At 31.4% G+C, this 21,223-nt stretch overlaps 2 protein-coding genes across 7 annotated transcripts in view; one reads left to right on the forward strand and one right to left on the reverse strand.

Moving 5' to 3' along the window:
• Window positions 1-21,223, forward strand: part of LOC145256392 (echinoderm microtubule-associated protein-like 6) — a 902,875-nt gene that overhangs the window by 167,254 nt on the left and 714,398 nt on the right. For 5 of the 6 annotated variants that reach the window (XM_080115242.1, XM_080115245.1, XM_080115243.1 and 2 more), the window contains one exon: window positions 4,477-4,575. The exons of the other annotated variant lie outside the window; for it this stretch is intronic. In XM_080115242.1, the coding sequence (XP_079971368.1) occupies window positions 4,477-4,575 (99 nt within the window). The remainder of the gene's footprint in view (window positions 1-4,476; window positions 4,576-21,223) is intronic. 6 annotated transcript variants of the gene reach the window in all.
• On the reverse strand, window positions 7,091-10,336 carry LOC145256394 (general transcription factor II-I repeat domain-containing protein 2-like). The gene is made up of 2 exons (XM_080115248.1): window positions 10,238-10,336; window positions 7,091-8,979 (listed from the first exon to the last, which is right to left on the reverse strand). The coding sequence occupies exon 2, from the start codon at window positions 8,958-8,960 to the stop codon at window positions 7,224-7,226; it is 1,737 nt and encodes a 578-aa protein (XP_079971374.1). The 5' UTR covers window positions 8,961-8,979; window positions 10,238-10,336; the 3' UTR covers window positions 7,091-7,223.

Below are 21,223 nucleotides of genomic sequence, written 5' to 3' on the forward strand. Positions count from 1 at the left end.
TTTTATGTTGCATTGCATCAAATTAATATTTTTAAAATTAATATTTTTATTTTATGTTGCATTGCATCAAATTAATATTTTTAAAATTAATATTTTTATTTTATATTGCATTGCATCAAATTAATATTTTTATTTTTGCATTGCATCAAATTAACATTTTTATTGTAGATTGCTTTGCATCAAATTAATATTTTTATTTTAGATTGCTTTGCATCAAATTAATATTTTTATTTTAGATTGCATTGCATCAAATTAACATTTTTATTTTAGATTGCATTGCATCAAATTAATATTTTTATTTTAGATTGCATTGCATCAAATTAATATTTTTATTTTAGATTGCATTGCATCAAATTAATATTTTTATTTTAGATTGCATTGCATCAAATTAATATTTTTATTTTAGATTGCATTGCATCAAATTAACATTTTTATTTTAGATTGCATTGCATCAAATTAATATTTTTATTTTAGATTTCATTGCATCAAATTAATATTTTTATTTTATGTTGCATTGCATCAAATTAATATTTTTATTTTAGATTGCTTTGCATCAAATTAATATTTTTATTTTATGTTGCATTGCATCAAATTAATATTTTTAAAATTAATATTTTTATTTTATGTTGCATTGCATCAAATTAATATTTTTAAAATTAATATTTTTATTTTATGTTGCATTGCATCAAATTAATATTTTTAAAATTAATATTTTTATTTTATGTTGCATTGCATCAAATTAATATTTTTAAAATTAATATTTTTATTTTAGATTGCATTGCCTCAAATTAATATTTTCATTTTAGATTGCATTGCATCAAATTAATATTTTTATTTTAGATTGCATTGCATAAAATCAATATTTTTATTTTATATTGCATTGCATAAAATTAATATTTTTATTTTATATTGCATTGCATCAAATTAATATTTTTATTTTATGTTGCATTGCATCAAATTAATATTTTTATTTTATGTTGCATTGCATCAAATTAATATATTTATTTCATATTGCATTGCATCAAATAAATATTTTTATTTTATATTGCATTGTATCAAATTAATATTTTTATTTTAGATTGCATTGCATCAAATTAATATTTTTAAAATTAATATTTTTATTTTAGATTGCATTGTATCAAATTAATAGTTTCATTTTAGATTGCATTGCATCAAAGTAATATTTTTATTTTAGATTGCATTGCATAAAATTAATATTTTTATTTTATATTGCATTGCATAAAATTAATATTTTTATTTTATATTGCATTGCATCAAATTAATATTTTTATTTTATGTTGCATTGCATCAAATTAATATTTTTATTTTAGATTGCATTGCATCAAATTAATATTTTTAAAATTAATATTTTTATTTTAGATTGCATTGTATCAAATTAATATTTTTATTTTAGATTGCATTGCATCAAATTAATATTGTTAAAATTAATATTTTTATTTTATGTTGCATTGCATCAAATTAATATTTTTAAAATCAATATTTTTATTTTATGTTGCATTGCATCAAATTAATATTTTTATAATTAATATTTTTATTTTATATTGCATTGCATCAAATTAATATTTTTAAAATTAATATTTTTATTTTATGTTACATTGCATAAAATTAATATTTTTAAAATCCATATTTTTATTTTATGTTGCATTGCATCAAATTAATATTTTTAAAATTAATATTTTTATTTTATGTTGCATTGCATCAAATTAATATTTTTAAAATTAATATTTTTTTTTTATGTTGCATTGCATCAAATTAACATTTTTAAAATTAATGTTTTTATTTTATGTTGCATTGCATCAAATTATTATTTTTATTTTATGTTGCATTGCAACAAATTAATATTTTTATTTTATGTTGCTTTGCATCAAATTAATATTTTTAAAGTTAATATTTTTATTTTATGTTGCATTGCATCAAATTAATATTTTTTAAATCAATATTTTTATTTTATGTTGCATTGCATCAAATTAATGTGTTTAAAATTAATATTTTTATTTTATGTTGCATTGCATCAAATTAATATTTTTAAAATTAATATTTTTATTTTATGTTGCATTGCATCAAATTAATATTTTTAAAATTAATATTTTTATTTTATGTTGCATTGCATCAAATTAATATTTTTAAAATTAATATTTTTATTTTATGTTGCATTGCATCAAATTAATATTTTTAAAATTAATATTTTTATTTTATGTTGCATTGCATCAAATTAATATTTTTAAAATTAATATTTTTATTTTATGTTGCATTGCATCAAATTAATATTTTTAAAATTAATATTTTTATTTTATGTTGCATTGCATCAAATTAATATTTTTAAAATCAATATTTTTATTTTATGTTGCATTGCATCAAATTTATATTTTTAAAATTAATGTTTTTATTTTATGTTGCATTGCATCAAATTAATATTTTTAAAATCAATATCTTTATTTTATGTTATATTGCATCAAATTAATATTTTTATTTTATGTGGCATTGCATCAAATTAATATTTTTATTTTATGTTGCATTGCATCAAATTAATATTTTTATTTTATGTTGCATTGCATCAAATTAATATTTTTATTTTTATGGCATTGCATCAAATTAATATTTTTATTTTATATTGCATTGCATGAAATTAATATTTTTATTTCATATTGCATTGCATCAAATTAATATTTTTATTTTATATTGCATTGTATCAAATTAATATTTTTATTTTATATTGCATTGTATCAAATTAATATTTTTATTTTATATTGCATTGTATCAATTTATATATTTATTTTATATTGCATTGCATCAAATTAATATTTTTATGTTATATTGCATTGTATCAATTTATATATTTATTTTATATTGCATTGCATCAAATTAATATTTTTATTTTATATTGCATTGTATCAAATTAATATTTTTATTTTATGTGGCATTGTATCAAATTAATATTTTTATTTTATGTGGCATTGTATCAAATTAATATTTTTATTTTATGTGGCATTGTATCAAATTAATATTTTTATTTTAGATTGCATTGTATCAAATTAATATTTTTATTTTAGATTGCATTGCATCAAATTAATATTTTTATTTTATATTGCATTGCATCAAATTAATATTTTTATTTTAGATTGCATTGCATCAAATTAATATTTTTATTTTATATTGCATTGCATCAAATTAATATTTTTATTTTAGATTGCATTGCATCAAATTAATATTTTTATTTTATATTGCATTGTCTCAAATTAATATTTTTATTTTATATTGCATTGCATCAAATTAATATTTTGAACATCAATATTTTTATTTTAGATTGCATTGCATCAAATTAATATTTTTGTTTTATGTTGCATTGCATAAAATTAATATTTTTATTTTCATGGCATTGCATCAAATTAATATATTTATTTTATATTGCATTGCATCAAATTAATATTTTTATTTTATATTGCATTGTCTCAAATTAATATTTTTATTTTATATTGCATTGTATCAAATTAATATTTTTATTTTATATTGCATTGTATCAAATTAATATTTTTATTTTATATTGCATTGTATCAAATTAATATTTTTATTTTATATTGCATTGTATCAAATTAATATTTTTATTTTATGTTGCATTGCATCAAATTAATATTTTTATTTTATGTTGCATTGCATCAAATTAATATTTTTATTTTATATTGCATTGCATCAAATTAATATTTTTATTTTATATTGCATTGTCTCAAATTAATATTTTTATTTTATGTTGCATTGCATCAAATTAATATTTTTATTTTATATTGCATTGTATCAAATTAATATTTTTATTTTATATTGCATTGCATCAAATTAATATTTTTATTTTATGTTGCATTTCATAAAATTAATATTTTTATTTTATATTGCATTGTATCAAATTAATATTTTTATTTTATATTGCATTGTATCAAATTAATATTTTTATTTTATATTGCATTGTATCAAATTAATAGTTTGAACATCAATATTTTTATTTTAGATTGCATTGCACTAAATTAATATTTTTATTTTATATTGCATTGCATCAAATTAATATTTTTATTTTATATTGCATTGTATCAAATTAATATTTTTATTTTAGATTGCATTGTATCAAATTAATATTTTTATTTTAGATTGCATTGCATCAAATTAATATTTTTATTTTATATTGCATTGTCTCAAATTAATATTTTTATTTTATATTGCATTGTATCAAATTAATATTTGTATTTTATATTGCATTGTATCAAATTAATATTTTTATTTTATATTGAATTGTCAAACAGACAGACACACACATATACAGACACTTTCACTTTCACAGACAGACACACACATATACAGACACTTTCACTTTTATAGATATATAGATAGCATCAAATTAATATTTTTGTTTGATGTGGCATTTTTTTTAAAATAAACTTATTGCAATGTTTGTTTTTTATCTTCTTACAGCATCTTGTTTCTGTAGGGACAGATTCAGATTCTACCATCAATGTCTGGGATTGGAAGAAAGGTAAAGTTCTAGCTACTGCTAAAGGACATACTGATAGAGTAAGTATTGGCTTTATATAATTGTGTCATTTTTGGCTTTATATATTTCTGTCATTTTTTATATTGTCTAATTTTTTCTTAAAAAAAAAAAATCTTCTGAACGCTATTAAAAGTTAAATTCTTCACTAGTTTGGAGACGGAATGCGTTGTTGTGATAAGTGATTTTTTTCTCTACTAATTCGCACTTTTTATTTTAAGATTCAAATATTAATAACTACATTTTATTTCAGTATTTAATTTATGTATTTCTGTTGTATTAAATGCTAGCTTCTTTTTTTTTTTTTTTTTTCTCGTCCATAAATGTTTATCTACCAAGTTGATCTTAAATATTGTATAATCAATCCATTATATTATCATTTTCAGTCCCCCACCCCTAATTTCTGGCTCCCATCTTATCTCGCAATTACTTATAACGTCACCAACTAACTTCGGAAGAACCCCCCCCCCCCCATCCGATTTTGTTTTATATCATAAGTTGCTTAAAACGTGATTAGTTAAAGTTCAGAATAAAATCACGCTTTCTCTTAACGGTTAATTTAAAAAAAAAAAAAAAATCTTCTGAACGCTATTAAAAGTTAAATTCTTCACTAGTTTGGAGACGGAATGCGTTGTTGTGATAAGTGATTTTTTTCTCTACTAATTCGCACTTTTTATTTTAAGATTCAAATATTAATAACTACATTTTATTTCAGTATTTAATTTATGTATTTCTGTTGTATTAAATGCTAGCTTCTTTTTTTTTTTTTTTTTTCTCTCGTCCATAAATGTTTATTTATCTACCGAGTTGATTGCAAAAATAGATTACCTAATTGTACTCATTTTTAGTTCGTGGGAGGGGAATCTATCACCATACTTTCCCTTAAACAGGTCCGTTGGACTTTTAAGTACAATACTTAATAGTTATTTTTTATTTTTTTTTTTTAATGGAGAGTAGAAAACGCATTGTGGATGCGTTATCGGCAGCTCCTGTTACTCTCGCTTCTTCTTATTTGTCCCTCAGTCCTCATTTTTTAAATGAGTGATTTTTCTGACAAAGGGAGAAGAAAAAGCTGTTTTCTAGGTTGGCAGTATTTTTGCGCGAACAGTTGGCAGAGTTGGTGGAAATTTTCTGTTTCTATGTCTATCCTTGTAGCCATGTCACTAGTAAGGGTGCTGGAGGTAAACGTTTTGTCTGGGCTGACGTTATCCGCCTGATAGTCAGGGACCCGAACCTTGGATTAACCACTAAGGAGGCTGTCCTATCAGCAGGTGCAAAGTACTGGGGCTGCTGTATTGCCATTTGGTGAATGGAATCTGGACCATGCAGTAGCTTCTGGTGGGGCCTCTCGATGCCATACTAGTGGGTAATTGTTACGGCTTTACCTTATCATGTGGTACAAAAAAAAAAAAAATTCTTCGTTTCTTTTTCTCTCTTAGTTTCCCCTCTCTGTCCTGCTCTAAGTAAATCTGTCGACCTAGTCCACAAATTCCAAAATTTTATCATGACAAGTTTCAAGAAAAAATACACGATTAAACCCGGTTCTCCAACTTCCAACGTAGACCCCTACTACCATGTCTCCTTCTCCAACATCAGGGGTCTACGTTCTAACCTTCCAGAGGTTGAAACCCAATTACAGGAGACTAAACCAGACCTTTTATTTTTAAGTGAAACTGGCATTGGACAGGCTATTTCCCTAGATGAGTTTGCAATTTCAGGATACTCTAACTTAACTTCTAAATCTGACCCCCAAGATCGCCATGGGCATGGAATATGTGCCTATATTAAAGATAGCTTTCCATGTGGGAGGGACATCTCCAGGGAAGATCCTAACTTACCCTATATGTGCTTCCGGGTTGCTTTAGCTCACACTACTGCATTTATATTTACTCTCTATCGCCCCCACAACAGCGGAGTTACTATCTTTCAAAGCATATCTGAGAAAATTGACCAAGTCTTTTCTACTTATCCTTCAGCTAACATTCACGTATGTGGAGACTTCAATGTTCACAACGTCGAATGGTTGACCCACTCAAACAAGACCGATGATGAGGGGGGGTTCTGTCATGATTTCTCCATTGCCTATGACCTCACTCAGATTGTTCAGGAACCTACCCGTGTGCCCGATAATGACGGCCAGTATGCGAGCCTACTAGACCTTTTTCTCACAACTTGCCCTGAACTATGTTCAGTTTCTGTTCTGTCGCCTCTTGGATCTTCCGACCACTCTGTTGTATCAATTAAGATAAAAATGAAATGTAATAAGTCCCCAGACGTACCACTTCATCGTACAGTATATCGATACACTAAGGCTGACTGGGATAGCTTCCGTACATTTATATCTAATCTACCTCTGCATTCCATGTTTAAAAAGGATGTGTCCTCTATAGCAGGGGTCGGCAACCTTTTGTTTAGCGTGTGCCGACTTAGGGTTTCAAATTATTCAGCGTGCCAACATTTATTATTTATAACGATCAAGGTCAATATACCTGTTCTCTATATTTATTTCATAAAATATATAATAATGTCAAAGTTTATAAATAATGTGAAAAAACTGTTTCTGAAAAGTTTTTATTATTAATGGGACCCTTGTCCTTGCATGGTCTTTGCCAATTCCTCAATGTCGGGAACATACTTTGTAACTTTGAGCTTAACACAGTTTTCTGAATGTTCAGGTGTTAGACGACTTCGACGTGGAGACGTGCTCACAAGAATAAGTTGAACCAAAAGCTGAGAGAAGAGCAAAAGCAATTTTCTTCAAACAGATGAATGAGCTTGGGAGGGAGATCCAACAGTTCAGAATAGCACCAGACTTTTCAAAATTTTCATCTTCCAGAGACTTTCTTAGTTCAGCAAATTTTAATGTCCATATTTCTGAAGACCTAAATTCAATCTGTTGCATTTCAAAATCATCAATGTCCATCCAGCTAAAAAGTTCCAGTTGGGCATTTGTCAAATCAAGCATGTCGGGCTTAATCAGATATGAAAATAAGGATCCATGAATGTAGAAGTCCTGGCTTCGTTTTTCGAATTCTGCTTTGAGTGCTTTCACGTACTCCTGAAGCTCATCTGTGTTCACTTCGAATTGATTTGCATGATTTTTCACATTTGGAAAGTACTTAAATGCTTTGATGTTGATGTCACGGGTAAAAATGTCAAGTTTCATTGTAAACGCTTTCCAATAGCTGAAAAGATCAAGGACTGTTTGTCCCTGTCCTTGTAATTTCAAATTAAGCTCATTCAAATGTGTGTTTATGTCGGTCATAAACATCAACTTCAACAACCAGCTTTCATCATTCAGCTGAGGGAATCGTTTCTGTTTTTCATCAAGAAACATCTTAATAGCCTCAAGACAACAAACAAATCTAGCTAAAACTTTGCCTCGACTAAGCCAGCGAACATTGTTGTATAACAGAAGATCTCCATATTCACACTCAACTTCTTGTAGAAGCGATTTGAATTGCCTGTGAACCAATGAAGAGCGAGAAATAAGAAAGTTGATTATCTCAACAACAGTTTTCATCACAGAGACCAAATCCAAAGACGAGGTCTTTGCACATAAGCCCTCCTGATGTATAATACAATGAAAACTTAACAGTTTGCGTCCAACGTGATTTTCCAGAAGTTTTACAAATCCTTCCTTCTTGCCAACCATTGCAGCAGCACCATCGGTTGTTACGCAGAATAATTTGTTCAAGTTAATGTCTTGTTTAGAAAAATAACCAGTAAATGCACACAAAATATCTTCTGCTTTGGTTGTATCATGAAGGGGTAATAAACAACACAACTCCTCATAAATGTGATTATTCTCGAGATATCTTGCAACCACTGCTAGGCGAGACGCATCGTTTACATCGGTGCTTTCATCAAGAGCGACACTAAATACAAGGGATTGCTTTAATCCAGTTGTTTGCTTAGTTGTCACATTTTCAGCCAAGTCAGATATGCGCCTCTCAACTGATCTTGCAGAGACTGGTATTTCTCTAATTCGAGAGAGTATAATGTCCTTATTTTTTAAATCACGAAACAAAACTTCAGCACCACTCAAAAAAGCTTCTTTGATGTATTCACCATCTGTAAAAGGTTTACCATTTAAAGCCACACACTGGGCTATTTTGTAACTACATTCAGTAGCTTTACTCTTCATTCCAACAGCTTGGCTCAAAATAACAGTTTGTTTTTTGAAACCAGAAATAGCTTTTTTGATGGCTTCACCTTTTTCTTCTGAAGTTTTAAACTTAGATTGATGTTTGGTTTGAAAGTGCCTTTGTACACTAGATGTGCGACACACAACACTTTCGCAACAGAAAGCACAAACAGCACGATCCTTTTGTTCCACAAATCCATATTCTATTGTCCAATTGTCTTGAAATGGGCGATGATCAAGTTTTCTTTTCTTTTCAGTCATATCTAACAGCAGGGGTATTCTGAAAATATAAATAGGCCTAATTACGTAAACATCAATTATGATATATATAAAATACCAAACAAATTATTCTTGCCTTTGCTGTGGGAGAACCAGGATACATTTTAATAAAAATTGTGGAGAAAAATTATGTACAGGGTGTCCCAGAAAAAGTCTAAAGGTTTTGATTAGCTCGAGCTAGGATCCTATTCGTGCGTGGCATTCACAATTTAAAAAAAATATTTCATCCACGTATTCCTCCAATCATACCATTTTGTTTAGTATGAAGATGATCGAAATTGCTCATCTCTTCTAATCCCAGTTACGAGCTTGAAAATTAAAAGTACAATTTCAAGAATTTGAAAGGCAATTATACCTTATCTTGTATTCATATTCTGACCACTGAACAATTCTGTAACTCTAGCACCCTTCCTAAATTTAACACCCCTCAATTTCAAACAGCAAATAAAATGTTTAAAACTAATAATTTTCAAAATTTTTTTAGCTCATTGTGTTTAGGAAAGATTTTTCTTAAAGAAAAGTAAAACTTTTTAAAATAAAATCTCATATAATTAATTTTATCGTAAAAAATATCACAAAAAAGTCAAAGCTTCCTTACTGCGCGTGAGCGTTTTCACGTAATAGTTTCAATTTCAATTTGTAAATTTGTAAATTCTTGAAAATTTTCTATGATTTTAAAAATCGATAATTTTTTTTCTATTCATCAAATCCTTTTCATTTTTTCAGATTTTATGTAAAATTCTACGCTCTTTCGAATGGAAATAAAATTATTTTCTGAAAAATTCATTTTCATACTTCTTTTATTTATTTTTACCCCCCCTCTGTCTAAAAGTATGAAAGTATGAATTTCTATTAAAAATTCGTCTCGGAACACTCTAATTTATATCTTTATTTAAAGATCATAAAAAAATGAATAAAATAATGTGTTGTTTTTTTTAAAACCTTTATCCCTTCATTTTGAAAATAAACGCTAAAGTTTAAAATATGTACATTCTTTTATTTTTTAAAAAAGATTTATGAGCTGTGTAATTTTTTTATTTTTATCATGCTAAAAAAATTAAAGTTTCTTTAGTCTTTCCCTTAAAATTAAATTTGCTCTTTCGAAGATCTGCTAAAATAGCTATTTTATCTGTATCGGAACACTTAGTAAATGTTACGAAAAAAAAAAACCATGTAAAAATATTTAAAAACAAAAAAAAATATAAACTGAAAGTTATCCCTTCTATTTATAATCATTATTTAAAGCTTAAAGTACTCACAACAAACATTCTCCTTTTTTCAAATAGAGTCCACGTGTTTTTAATCTCTCTTAGAGCTGATGACAGATTTATGACAAGCTTAGTGAAAGAAAGGGTAAGTGGTAAGTTAGAGAGTTACAGTATAGGGAGATAACAAAAATGGAAGTTTGTTTTGTTTTGGTAAGCTTTAACCCCAAAATGACCCATTGCCAGTCATCGTCTCTTCACAAGGGATGGTAAATAGTGTCATTTAGTGTGAAAAAAGGAGGGGTTTTACATATTGTTCCAGAACATTATAATCATTTCTCACTCTTTCTCTCTCTTTCTGCTAAACGAACGACAGACAGACAGCCAGACAGATATTGAAAAAAAAATGACTACCAAAAAATAATTTGTTTCCTAATAAGGTTTATCATATTTTGAATATGGTAGCATATACTTAGTTTCATTACAAAACTTAAATAATAATAAAAAGCTAAAAACAAAAGTTTTATAATTACAAATAAAAATTTATATACTTTTCTTAACTTTTTTTCCGGCATTGTTTTTTTATTTGTATAAATATTAAAATAAATTTAAACAAAAACAAATAAACTCCATGTTACACGTGTTGTTATTATCACTGGTAAGTGTTTTATTTTAATTAAGATAATCATAGTCAAAAGATTTTTTGGTTTACATATACACTTTTTATAATTTCAAGTTAAATTTTATATACACTTCAAGGCATCCGTAGATTTCAAATGTCAGCGCTGCTGCTGATGTAAACAAAACTTCCGGCGATTCGTTGAAATTTTGGGCGGATTTTATCAACCTATCTCTGAAAATATTGCTTTAATTTCCAAATTTATGAATTCTTGATTATTTTTATTGTTGATTTTTGTAGAGGAATCATTCATTTACTTAATGGTCATTTATTTTCGTCTGATAAGTTACTTTTTATATATTTATTAGATTTTTTTATTATGATTTTTGACTAAATTTTACATTTGCAACTCTCTCACGCTACGTTGTATTTCATCTGGGTCGGTGAGACTGAGTCACCAGACTCAATTCAAAACGCATTTCAAAATTATAGTATCTGACAGAACATACTTTGAACGAGCATGGAGCATCTAACGCCTACGGTTCGCACGGACAAAAATAAAACGCGTTTTCTTGTTGTGGGCATGCACTTAGGTGGCAAGAGTACGCAAGAGATCGCAGATATCCTCATAATTCCAAGGAGAACTGTTTCCTTTTGGCTGTATGAAGTTTAAAAGATTTGGAGGCTCGGCGTGCCATTAGAATTGCTTGGCGTGCCACCTGTGGCACGCGTGCCGTAGGTTGCCGACCCCTGCTCTATAGTATTAGACCTAACTGAATGGTTAATTGTAGGTATTGACCATTTCATACCCTCTAAAAAGTTTCAGCAAAAACCTAACAGCCAGCCATGGTTCTCTCCAGAATGTGCTGCTGCCATTGCGCACAGAAATCACTTTTTCCACTGCTTCAAACGTAATAGATGTATGGAAACTAAAGCCGTTTTCAGGACTGCCAGCAACCATTGTAAGAAAGTAATAAGGAACGCAAGAGAGTTGTATGCTCAATCTGTTAAGTCCAAAGTAGCTGAGCAGCGGCTTGGTTCCCACCAGTTTTGGCAAATAGCAAACAGAATCCTGAACAGAAGCGTGTGCTCCATCCCAACTATTATCAATGGACCTGAGGTAATCTCATCAGCATCAGACAAAGCCAAACTCTTTGTCAAGAACTTTGCAGCTAATTCTACCCTTTGCGACCAAGACCGCCAACCCCCAATATTTCCTCCTGTATCAGAAAACACGCTATGTGATATACGTATATCTGTACGTGATGTTGCCAAGCTAATCAAAAACCTTGATTCCAGTAAAGCAACTGGCCCTGATGGTATTCCAATTATAGTACTCAAAAAACTTCAACCTGAACTAGCGCCCATACTTACAAAACTGTTTAAACGTTGTCTTAAGGAGAATAGTTTCCCATCTCCCTGGAAAATCTCATCAGTATGCCCTGTATTTAAGAATTCAGGTGATCGCTCATCCCCCTCTCAGTACAGGCCAATAAGTCTCCTGTGCGTCATGAGTAAGTTGCTAGAATCTGTGTTAAATACAGAAGTAATCAAACATCTCAACAAAAATAACCTTCTTAGTGACACTCAATATGGTTTCCGTTCTGCTAGATCTACAGTAGATGTCCTTACAGTTATATCGCATAGGATTAACAAATCTCTCGACGGTGGCAATCTTTCTAGGGCAATTGCTCTTGACATATCTAAAGCCTTTGATAGGGTATGGCATAAAGGTTTACTTCATAAGATCGCTAGCTATGGTATAGCTGGAAAAGTCTTCTCAATTATTAAATCATTTCTTTCTGATAGGTTCATAAGAGTAGTAGTTGAGGGGCAAAAATCAGAAGCTCACAGTATTAATGCCGGTGTCCCTCAGGGATCCATCCTGGGCCCAACTCTTTTCCTGATCTACATTAATGATCTTCCAAATCACATCCTTACATCATTTGTAGACATTTATGCTGACAACACTACCATTTATGGTACCACATCTAAGACAGTAAACGAGCAAGTACTCTCCAATTCTCTCTCCTCTGATCTTGAGCATGTAGTACAATGGGGAAAGGAGTGGCTGGTTACTTTTAATGCATCTAAAACCAAGCTTCTCTCTTTACATCATCAACATTTTAATCCACATTTGTCATCAATTGAAATGAATGGCTCTCGTCTTCAGGAGGCCTCAAGTTTTGACAAGCTTCTGGGCTTGACCATTACTCCTGATCTTAAATGGAACACGTATATCAAATCTGTTGCCAAGGCCGCTGGAAAAATGGTGGGATCTTTCTATCGATCCAGTAGATATCTCACTGCTGATGCTATTCTCTATCTATATAAGAGCCAGGTACGTCCAAGGATGGAATACTGTTGCCACATCTGGGCAGGAGCTGCTAGAAAGGACTTGTCCTGCCTTGATAGAGTTCAAAATAGACTTCGTAGCCTCGTAGGAGATGTCCTTTTCTCCTCCTTACAACCTCTATCTCACAGAAGAGATGTTGCGAGTTTGTCTCTGATGTATCGTTATTTTCATGGAAAGTGTTCAACTGAGCTTCAATCTATGGTCCCCCCTCGCCAAACTTTCACAAGAAACACTCGTCTAGCTGTAAACACTATCAATAATTTCCCCCACTCTTTATCTGTGCCTAAACCTAAACATAGATTCCATGAACAAAGCTTCTTTCTTAGAACTGCACGCCTGTGGAATTGTCTTCCGTTTTCCTGCTTTCCGGCTGACTACAATATGGTTGTGTTCAAGTCTAAGGTAAATAAGTTCTTGATGAGCCGTTCCATATCAGTTATTAAATTTACCAAATTTTCATTACTAATGATTACTATATTGACCAACTTCTACTGTACACTCTTTAACCGTTATCCTTGAGTGGCCTCTGGGCCTTGATAATGTGGTGATGCCTTTGTAAAAAAAAAAAAAAAAAAAAAATGTTGGTAACTTAGATGCTACTCAACAGGATTATACCAAATTGGGCTTGAGCATTCTTATAATTTTTGGGGTACCATATAGGGCAGTAATGTTACTACTACTACAGAAAATTGTAGTGACTTTTTCAAGAAGACCTCAATCTTTTTATAACCAATTATCTTAAAAACATCTGGCAATGACGCTGTTCATCATCTATGAAAAGAAAACTCCAATTTGTGTGAGTACAACTACAGCAGATAAAGAAATGGTTTTATTTTTATGAGTTTTTTTTTTGTTCCTTTATTACTATCAACCTGTGAAGCCGGTTTGATAGTTAAGATTAATTTAATAATTTTATTTATTAACTTCAATCACTAAATATGAGATTAATTGTTATACATAAGAAAATATTAATATATAAAACAAAGTAATAATATTATAGCCACAAAATATTAAAAAAATACAAGAAATTAAGCCCAGTTAGCTCCCTTATATATAAATATAAACAAATAAAATATAAATAATAAAACATATTTATAACAAGTAAAAAGAAAAAAAGAAAAAATGTTATAAATAAATTACACAAATTTGACTGCAGTACTATAAAAAAAATCTTGGCTGTATCGCTAGTATTAAAAAAACAAATAATTAAGTAAATAAAATATATTATCAAAATAGGATAATAAAGTTAACCATAAGAATATTTTCTACTAAACAAATAATTAAATAAGGAAATAAATAATATTACAAATAATAAAATATAGCAAAAACAAACAAAACAAACAAACAAAATATAGTCAAAAAGTAATCTATCTATCTATATATATATATATACACACACACAGACACGTTCACTTTTATATATATATATATATATATATATATATATATATATATATATATATATATAAAAGTGAACGTGTGTGTGTCTGTGTACATTTCCCTACGCAATAACTGTCAATTTTTAGTCTACAGACTCGAAATTTGATATACAGGGTACTGAGATTTGGGAAAATCGATGTGATCGGTTTTTGACAGAAATTTGGTGATCAACGATTTGACTTTTGAGAACTCTATCAAACTCCTCTGACAATTTTGGGTCTATGCACTTGAAATTTTAGATATAGGTTCCTTGGACATGGATCTAACTTAATAACTTGATTTGAGCCCAAAACAATAAATGTTAAGGGGTCATAATAGGGGTCAAAGTTAAAAAAAAAATTTAACCTCTGCGGTCTCTTCCAAATTACTCAGACAATTTCTGGTCTAAATATTTGAAATTTTACATAAAGGGTATTCAGAGATAGGGCAAGCTTTTTCATCAGTTTGGGTCAAAAAATTTTTAGTTACCAATATATAAATGTATGTATGTATGTCTGTTTGCATGTCTGCCTTAAACTCTCAATAGAGGGGACAGATTTTACCAAGATCAATATCGTTTTAAAGTTCGACCTTTCATACGACAAATATCGAAAAATTGGCTAAAAACATTAATATCTTCCCCGTCAACTAGGCACTTTTCTACAGGGGGGGGTCACTTTTTTCGCCGATATTTTTTAAAGTTATCCTCTCCTTTAGATTGTCTAGCCTTAATTTTTAAAAATGTCGCTTCCGGTTTGGCAGGGGTCGTAATAGCATGAACGTTAGGTTTTACCCCGTTCTTTTCCTCGTTTGCGGTACGGGTTCAAGCTTGCCTTCCTACTACCACTTTTTTCTTTTTGCTCAACATACACATACAAACACCTGGGCAACGCCGGGCTAAAATGCTAGTATATATAAAAGTAGACGTGTCTGTGTGTGTGTGTCTGTGTGTGTGTGTCTGTGTACATTTTCCTATGCAATAACTGTTAATTTTCAGCCTACAGACTCGAAATTTGATATACAGGGTACTGAGATTTGGGAAAATCTTTGTGTTCGGTTTTCGGCCAGACATTTTGCTGTTAAGGAGTCAAAGTTCAACGATTTGACCTTTGAGAACTCTACCAAACTCCTCCGACAATTTTGGGTCTATGCACTTGAAATTTTAGATAAAGTCCCTTGGACATGGATCTAACTTAATAACTTGATTAGAGCCCAAAACTATAAATGTTAAGGGGTCATAATAGGGGTCAAAGTTAAAAAAATTGACTGCCTTTTTTTTTTTTTTTTTTTGCTCAACATACACTCCAAACACCCAGGCAACGCCGGGCTGAAATGCTAGTATATCTATAAAAGTGAAAGTGAGTGTGTGTGTGTGTGTGTGTGTGTGTACAGTTCCCTATGCAATAACTCTGTCAATTTTTAGTTTACAGACTCGAAATTTGATATACAGGGTACTGAGATTTGGGAAAAACTGTGATCGGTTTTCGGACACAAATTTGGCTATTAAGGGGTCAAAGTTCAACAATTTGACCTTTGAGAACTCTACCAAACTCCTATGACAATTTTGCGACTAAACACTTGAAATTTTAGATATAGATCCCTTGGACATGGATCTAACTTAATAACTTGATTTGAGCCCAAAACAATAAATGTTAAGGGATCATAATAGGGGTCAAATTTTTAAAAAATTGACCTTTTTTTTTTTTTTTTTTTTTTTTTTTTTTGCTCAACATACACCTTCAAACACCCGGGCAACACTGGGCACCCATGCTAGTAATAAATAAAAAATTATCCCCAGTTGCCTACACAATAAACTAATCACATCTGACTGCGATAGCAGCCTCTTGCTGCGGTCCTGGTTTCTTTCGCCATCTCGGATAATACTCTTATTTTCTTTTTGAAAAGAGAAGTTCTTTTTTTTACATAGGTATCACCACTTATCAAGGCCCAGAGACCACTCAAGGATAAGGGATAAGAGTGTACACTAGTCAATTGAACAATATAGTAATTGTTAATAATAGAAATTCGGTAAATTTGTTAACTTAAGTGGAACAGCTCATCAAGAATTTGTTTACGTTGGACTTGAAAACAACCATATTGTAGTCAGCTGGAAAGCAGGAGAACGGAAGACAGTTCCACAGGCGTGCAGTTGTAAGAAAGATTTTTTCATGGAATCTGCGTTTAGGTTTAGACACAGATAAAGAGTGAGGGGAATTATTGATAGTGTTTTCAGCTAGACGAGTGTTTCTTGTGAAAGTTTGGTGGGGGGGGGGCATAGATTGGAGCTCAGTCGAGCACTTACCACAAAAATAAAGATAAAGCAGAGACAAACTCGCAACATCTCTTCTGTGAGATAGAGGTTGCAGAGAAGTCTATTTTGAACTCTATCAAGGCAGGACAAGTCCTTTCTAGCAGCTCCTGCCCAAACGCGGCGACCGTACTCCATCCTTGGACGTTCCTGGTTCTTATATAGATAAAGAATTGCATTAGCAGTGAGATATCTACTGGATTGATAGAAGGATCCTACCATTTTTCCAACGGCCTTGGCAACAGATTTAATGTACGTGTTCCATTTCAGGTCAGGAGTAAAGGTCAAGCTCAGAAGCTTGTCAAAACATGAGGCCTCCCCAAGACGAGAGCCATTCATTTCAATTGATGCCAGATGGGGATCAGAACGTTGATGATGTAAAGATAGAAGTTTGGTTTTAGATGCAGTAGACACGTTTTAAGTCTCCAAGCATAGTTTTGGGACAATTGAAGTCAAAAATCACTGATCAGTCACACAATGATCTACAAAGCTATTCTTGTGATATGTGAGGCAAAACTAAATTGTCTTTCAGAAAATCATAGGTTTATATGGTTAATATACCTGTTTTCAACCGGAAAAAAACGATATAACTGAAAAATGAAAAAAAGGCCTAAAATGGAGATATTTTAGTGACAATTTTTGTTACCTCACCACAAAGAAGAGCCAAAAATCACTTTAGACATGAAACTAAGGGAAGTAAATAATCATTTTCGTTCAATAATGGTATAAAATTGCATATGTGCAAAAAAAAAAACGCTGCTCATAGAACTCTCTTCGAATTTTACCCATTCTCCTCAATTACAGGCTGTGACAATTTTTTCACGATTTTGGTCAAAAAATGCGTCTTTTTGGCAAAGGTCCCTCTAAAATGATGACAAACGAAGCAAACACTGTCCCTATGCTCATTTCTCAGTAACCTTGATCAGTTAGCTTTCATTTAAGCTTTAGAACAGCAGCAACCGGCTAGCGGTTCCCAAAATATTGCACGTTTTGTTTGACCGGGTGAAAAGTGAAGCCGAAAATAATTTTTTCTGTAAAAAAAAAAACCTGCCTTCAATTTACGAAAAATCAAAAATCCCTTCTATACAACTTGTCACTAATATCAATCTGAACAACTTGTATATCAGGAATTTTTGATTTTGGCCAAATTGAAGACGTACATTTTTTTTTTACAGTAATATTTTTTTTCTCCAAATTTGTCCCTCAGCAGTATTTTTCACAGTTGATACCAAATTATGTGCTAACAAAGTGGTCATATCACTTCTGATAGGTTTCCACAACTATTCCCTCCAACAGGGTTGAAAACTAAGTGACTCACCCTTCATTTTTGCTTTGAGGGTTTCCCTTGTGAATGATTTATATGTCATGGTAGGCAGTATAGGTTGGATGTATAGAAGTAACATTTCACAGCTCCATCGTATTGTTTGAAGTCAAGGAATACCCTCATGAATTATTCAAGTGTTATGGGTGAACTGAAAAGAAGGTTTTCACGTGGAGCAGGTGTGAAAAATCCTCCCCTTAACATGAAGGAAGTTGTGTGAGATCTTAACTGTATGTGTGTTGTATCAGTAGTGAGGAGAAACAGTTCTGACCTAAAAACGTAGTCCTTTTAACTGTATGTAAATATGTAAATAGTCATGATGGCTATGTCATTCTGATTAATACTTTTTCTTTTTTCAGAATAATTCACATAGCGACCCTTTCTAGTAACAACTATGGTTTTTGAAAAAAAGAGAGGGCAAAAGAAGGGATCTACAACAACAGGATACTCCAATTTGACGAAGGAGTAGAAAGTGAAATACCACGAAGATGCAGTACATAAATATCGTGAGAAGGCAGCAACAGCAAATCCACCATCTCCACCTCCAACAAAACTTCCATCAAATGCATCAACACCCTTAAATGAGGAAAAACCAACGACTTCAACATCTGGAAAACATGGCAGACCACCTTTAGAAGCAGCAGCGATGACACCAAGAACGCGATCACGCCGGAAGACTGAGCAACAACGAAAGTGACACAAAACCGAAAGAGTGTCAACAGTTCGTCGCTTGCTGCAATTAGCAACTTGGCAGAAGAGGAAGGGGGCAAATACTGAACAGGAGGAGAGAGGCTCTGATAGTTCTGCAAGTGAGGAAGAGTTGAATTCTAGTCCTCCTGCATCCGATCTTGATGACGAGCAGAATACAGAAGCACCACCGCAACCATCTGACGAAGCCCTACGTAAAAAGTATTACAGACATCGGACTGTGCTGCAGGGTCTTCTGCCAACCAACAGTATGGACAGTCTAAAGATGATGATCTATTTGGTCAACCTGTCCACCCTTCATGGCCCCTTGCAAATTGAACTGCAGAAGATTCAAATCAAGAGTGGAGACCTTAGTATACGACAAGTCCGTTATCGTGTTGATAAACTTCTCAACATGAATGAGACTGAATCAAAAACTTTGCTGAGATATTGGTTTGGACTGTTGCTCGACAATGTTCTGGTAGAGCAGCTTCTTAATGATTACTCTGTTGTCATTCCACCAGAGTACATACCTCAGAGCATAACAATGTCAACCAAAGCTGCCTCCATCGCTAAGGAAATGGTCACAAGTCGACGAAATGTGTCTCAGGAGATTAAGAACATTGGCACCATGTATGTTGTCAGGGTGGCCAAGGAGTGTGGGCTCACCAGAGACAACCATAAGGATATCGACTATCTGGCCTCGGCAACATCATGTACCTGGCGCTTTGCACGGAAAGTTTTGTATGCTATTGCTGAAAACGATGAAAAATCATTGTATCAGCGCCAGATGAAGAACAATGCCATCAAAGCCACTCATTGGCCAGAACTGATAAGTAAATTTGTTCTCAATGAATGCAACAGTAGATCTGTTCCAGGCCAAGAGCAGGTGTCAGTGCGTTATGGGTTCAGACTACCGAAGTACATTTTGCTGCATTCCCGAAATGAAATTGCAGCTGCATTCAAACGAGAACACCCCGAGTGTCCATACGCCATATCCACCATCAAAAGAGAGTTCCCTCAGAACGCAGTGACTCCAACCACACGGGATCTTGAGAGGGATACATGCCCTGTTCATGCCAACGCTTATGATTGATATGTTTTGAGTAATTTTCTTAAATAGTTTCGCAATCTGCAGGATACGGTCCTTGGGACAAAAAAACGGGAAGTGCGATTCCGGCCGTCATAAAAGAATTGCTTGAAAACATGGTTTCCCATCAAAATTTTGTATTCGTTTTTGTTTTATTGGATTCCTCGTGGAATTTTGGTTTAGAAAAATGGTATAACACTTATACATTATCTGTTTTGAAAATTGACCTAAAATGGCAATTGTGTCCCAAAACTATGCTTGGAGTCTTGAAACGTGTCAGTAAAAGTAACCAGCCACTCCTTTCCCCATTGTATTGGCATTTTCTTCTGAAATTAATGAAAGTTCTAATGGACTTTATGTACTCCGGACCTGCCAGCAACTTGGTTTGCTGATGATTATATAGTTAGAAGAGGAATGATAAATAATTAGACATTTTTCCACTCAAACAAACCTATCTATTTGTTTTTCCTCTCTTTCCTTTTGCTCTTGGCTTTTCAAACTTCTACATATTCCTTTACCAGCAATGCTTCAAGCAAACTACCATTTACATTTATTTTTTTAATTTTTACAATGCTTTGTTTAGGTTGAGCATTCTAATTTGATTATTTGATATAGATTTTTTTCTTTGCTATAAATACAGTTAAAGCGAAACAACTTTGTTGATTCAATTTTCAAATTAATTATAATTGAACTTTTTATTTGTTTGAATCTAAAATTATTTATTCTTTTTCTTATTAAGCTTACACTTTCTAATCAATATTACATTATGGATATTGTTACTCGCAAGCGCAATTAAGTGTTGATATCAGTATGAGAGTTGACTAAAATGTGTAATAACAAGGATCCCGCCTCTTTGATTCGATTTTTATTCGGTGAAAAATGACGGTCATTCTTTAACGTCCACGCTTTAAAAGTTACGAGTAGGTGCTAGGCAGATGAATAGCCTTCATCCAACCCCCTTGTTACATCACATATATCTTTATCATCATACACCCCACCCATCTGTTCTCCTTCTTAAAGGTAAAGAGACCAAGAGAGCAAGTAATTTGAAACAGTTGGCACAAAAATCAAACAACATGGTGCAGAAAATATTTATAAAAAGTCCATTCTGAGTTCAATTGTCGTTGAATACAGATGCGAATGGGCAGAGAAATTGCTAAATTCATCCAAATCAATTAACTGAGCTGGAGAAAGGGCAAACACGCCTATATATTTCCCAACATAGCAGAAAAAGGCAGAC

The sequence above is a fragment of the Euprymna scolopes genome, chromosome 32 (assembly GCF_053919585.1).
Source record: "Euprymna scolopes isolate OS-2025 chromosome 32, ASM5391958v1, whole genome shotgun sequence".
NCBI lineage: Eukaryota > Metazoa > Mollusca > Cephalopoda > Sepiida > Sepiolidae > Euprymna > Euprymna scolopes.

Coding starts and splice junctions, on each gene's coding strand:
- LOC145256394 (XM_080115248.1), bottom strand. CDS start 8,960: ATGACTGAAAAGAAAAGAAAACTTGATCATCGCCCATTTCAAGACAAT.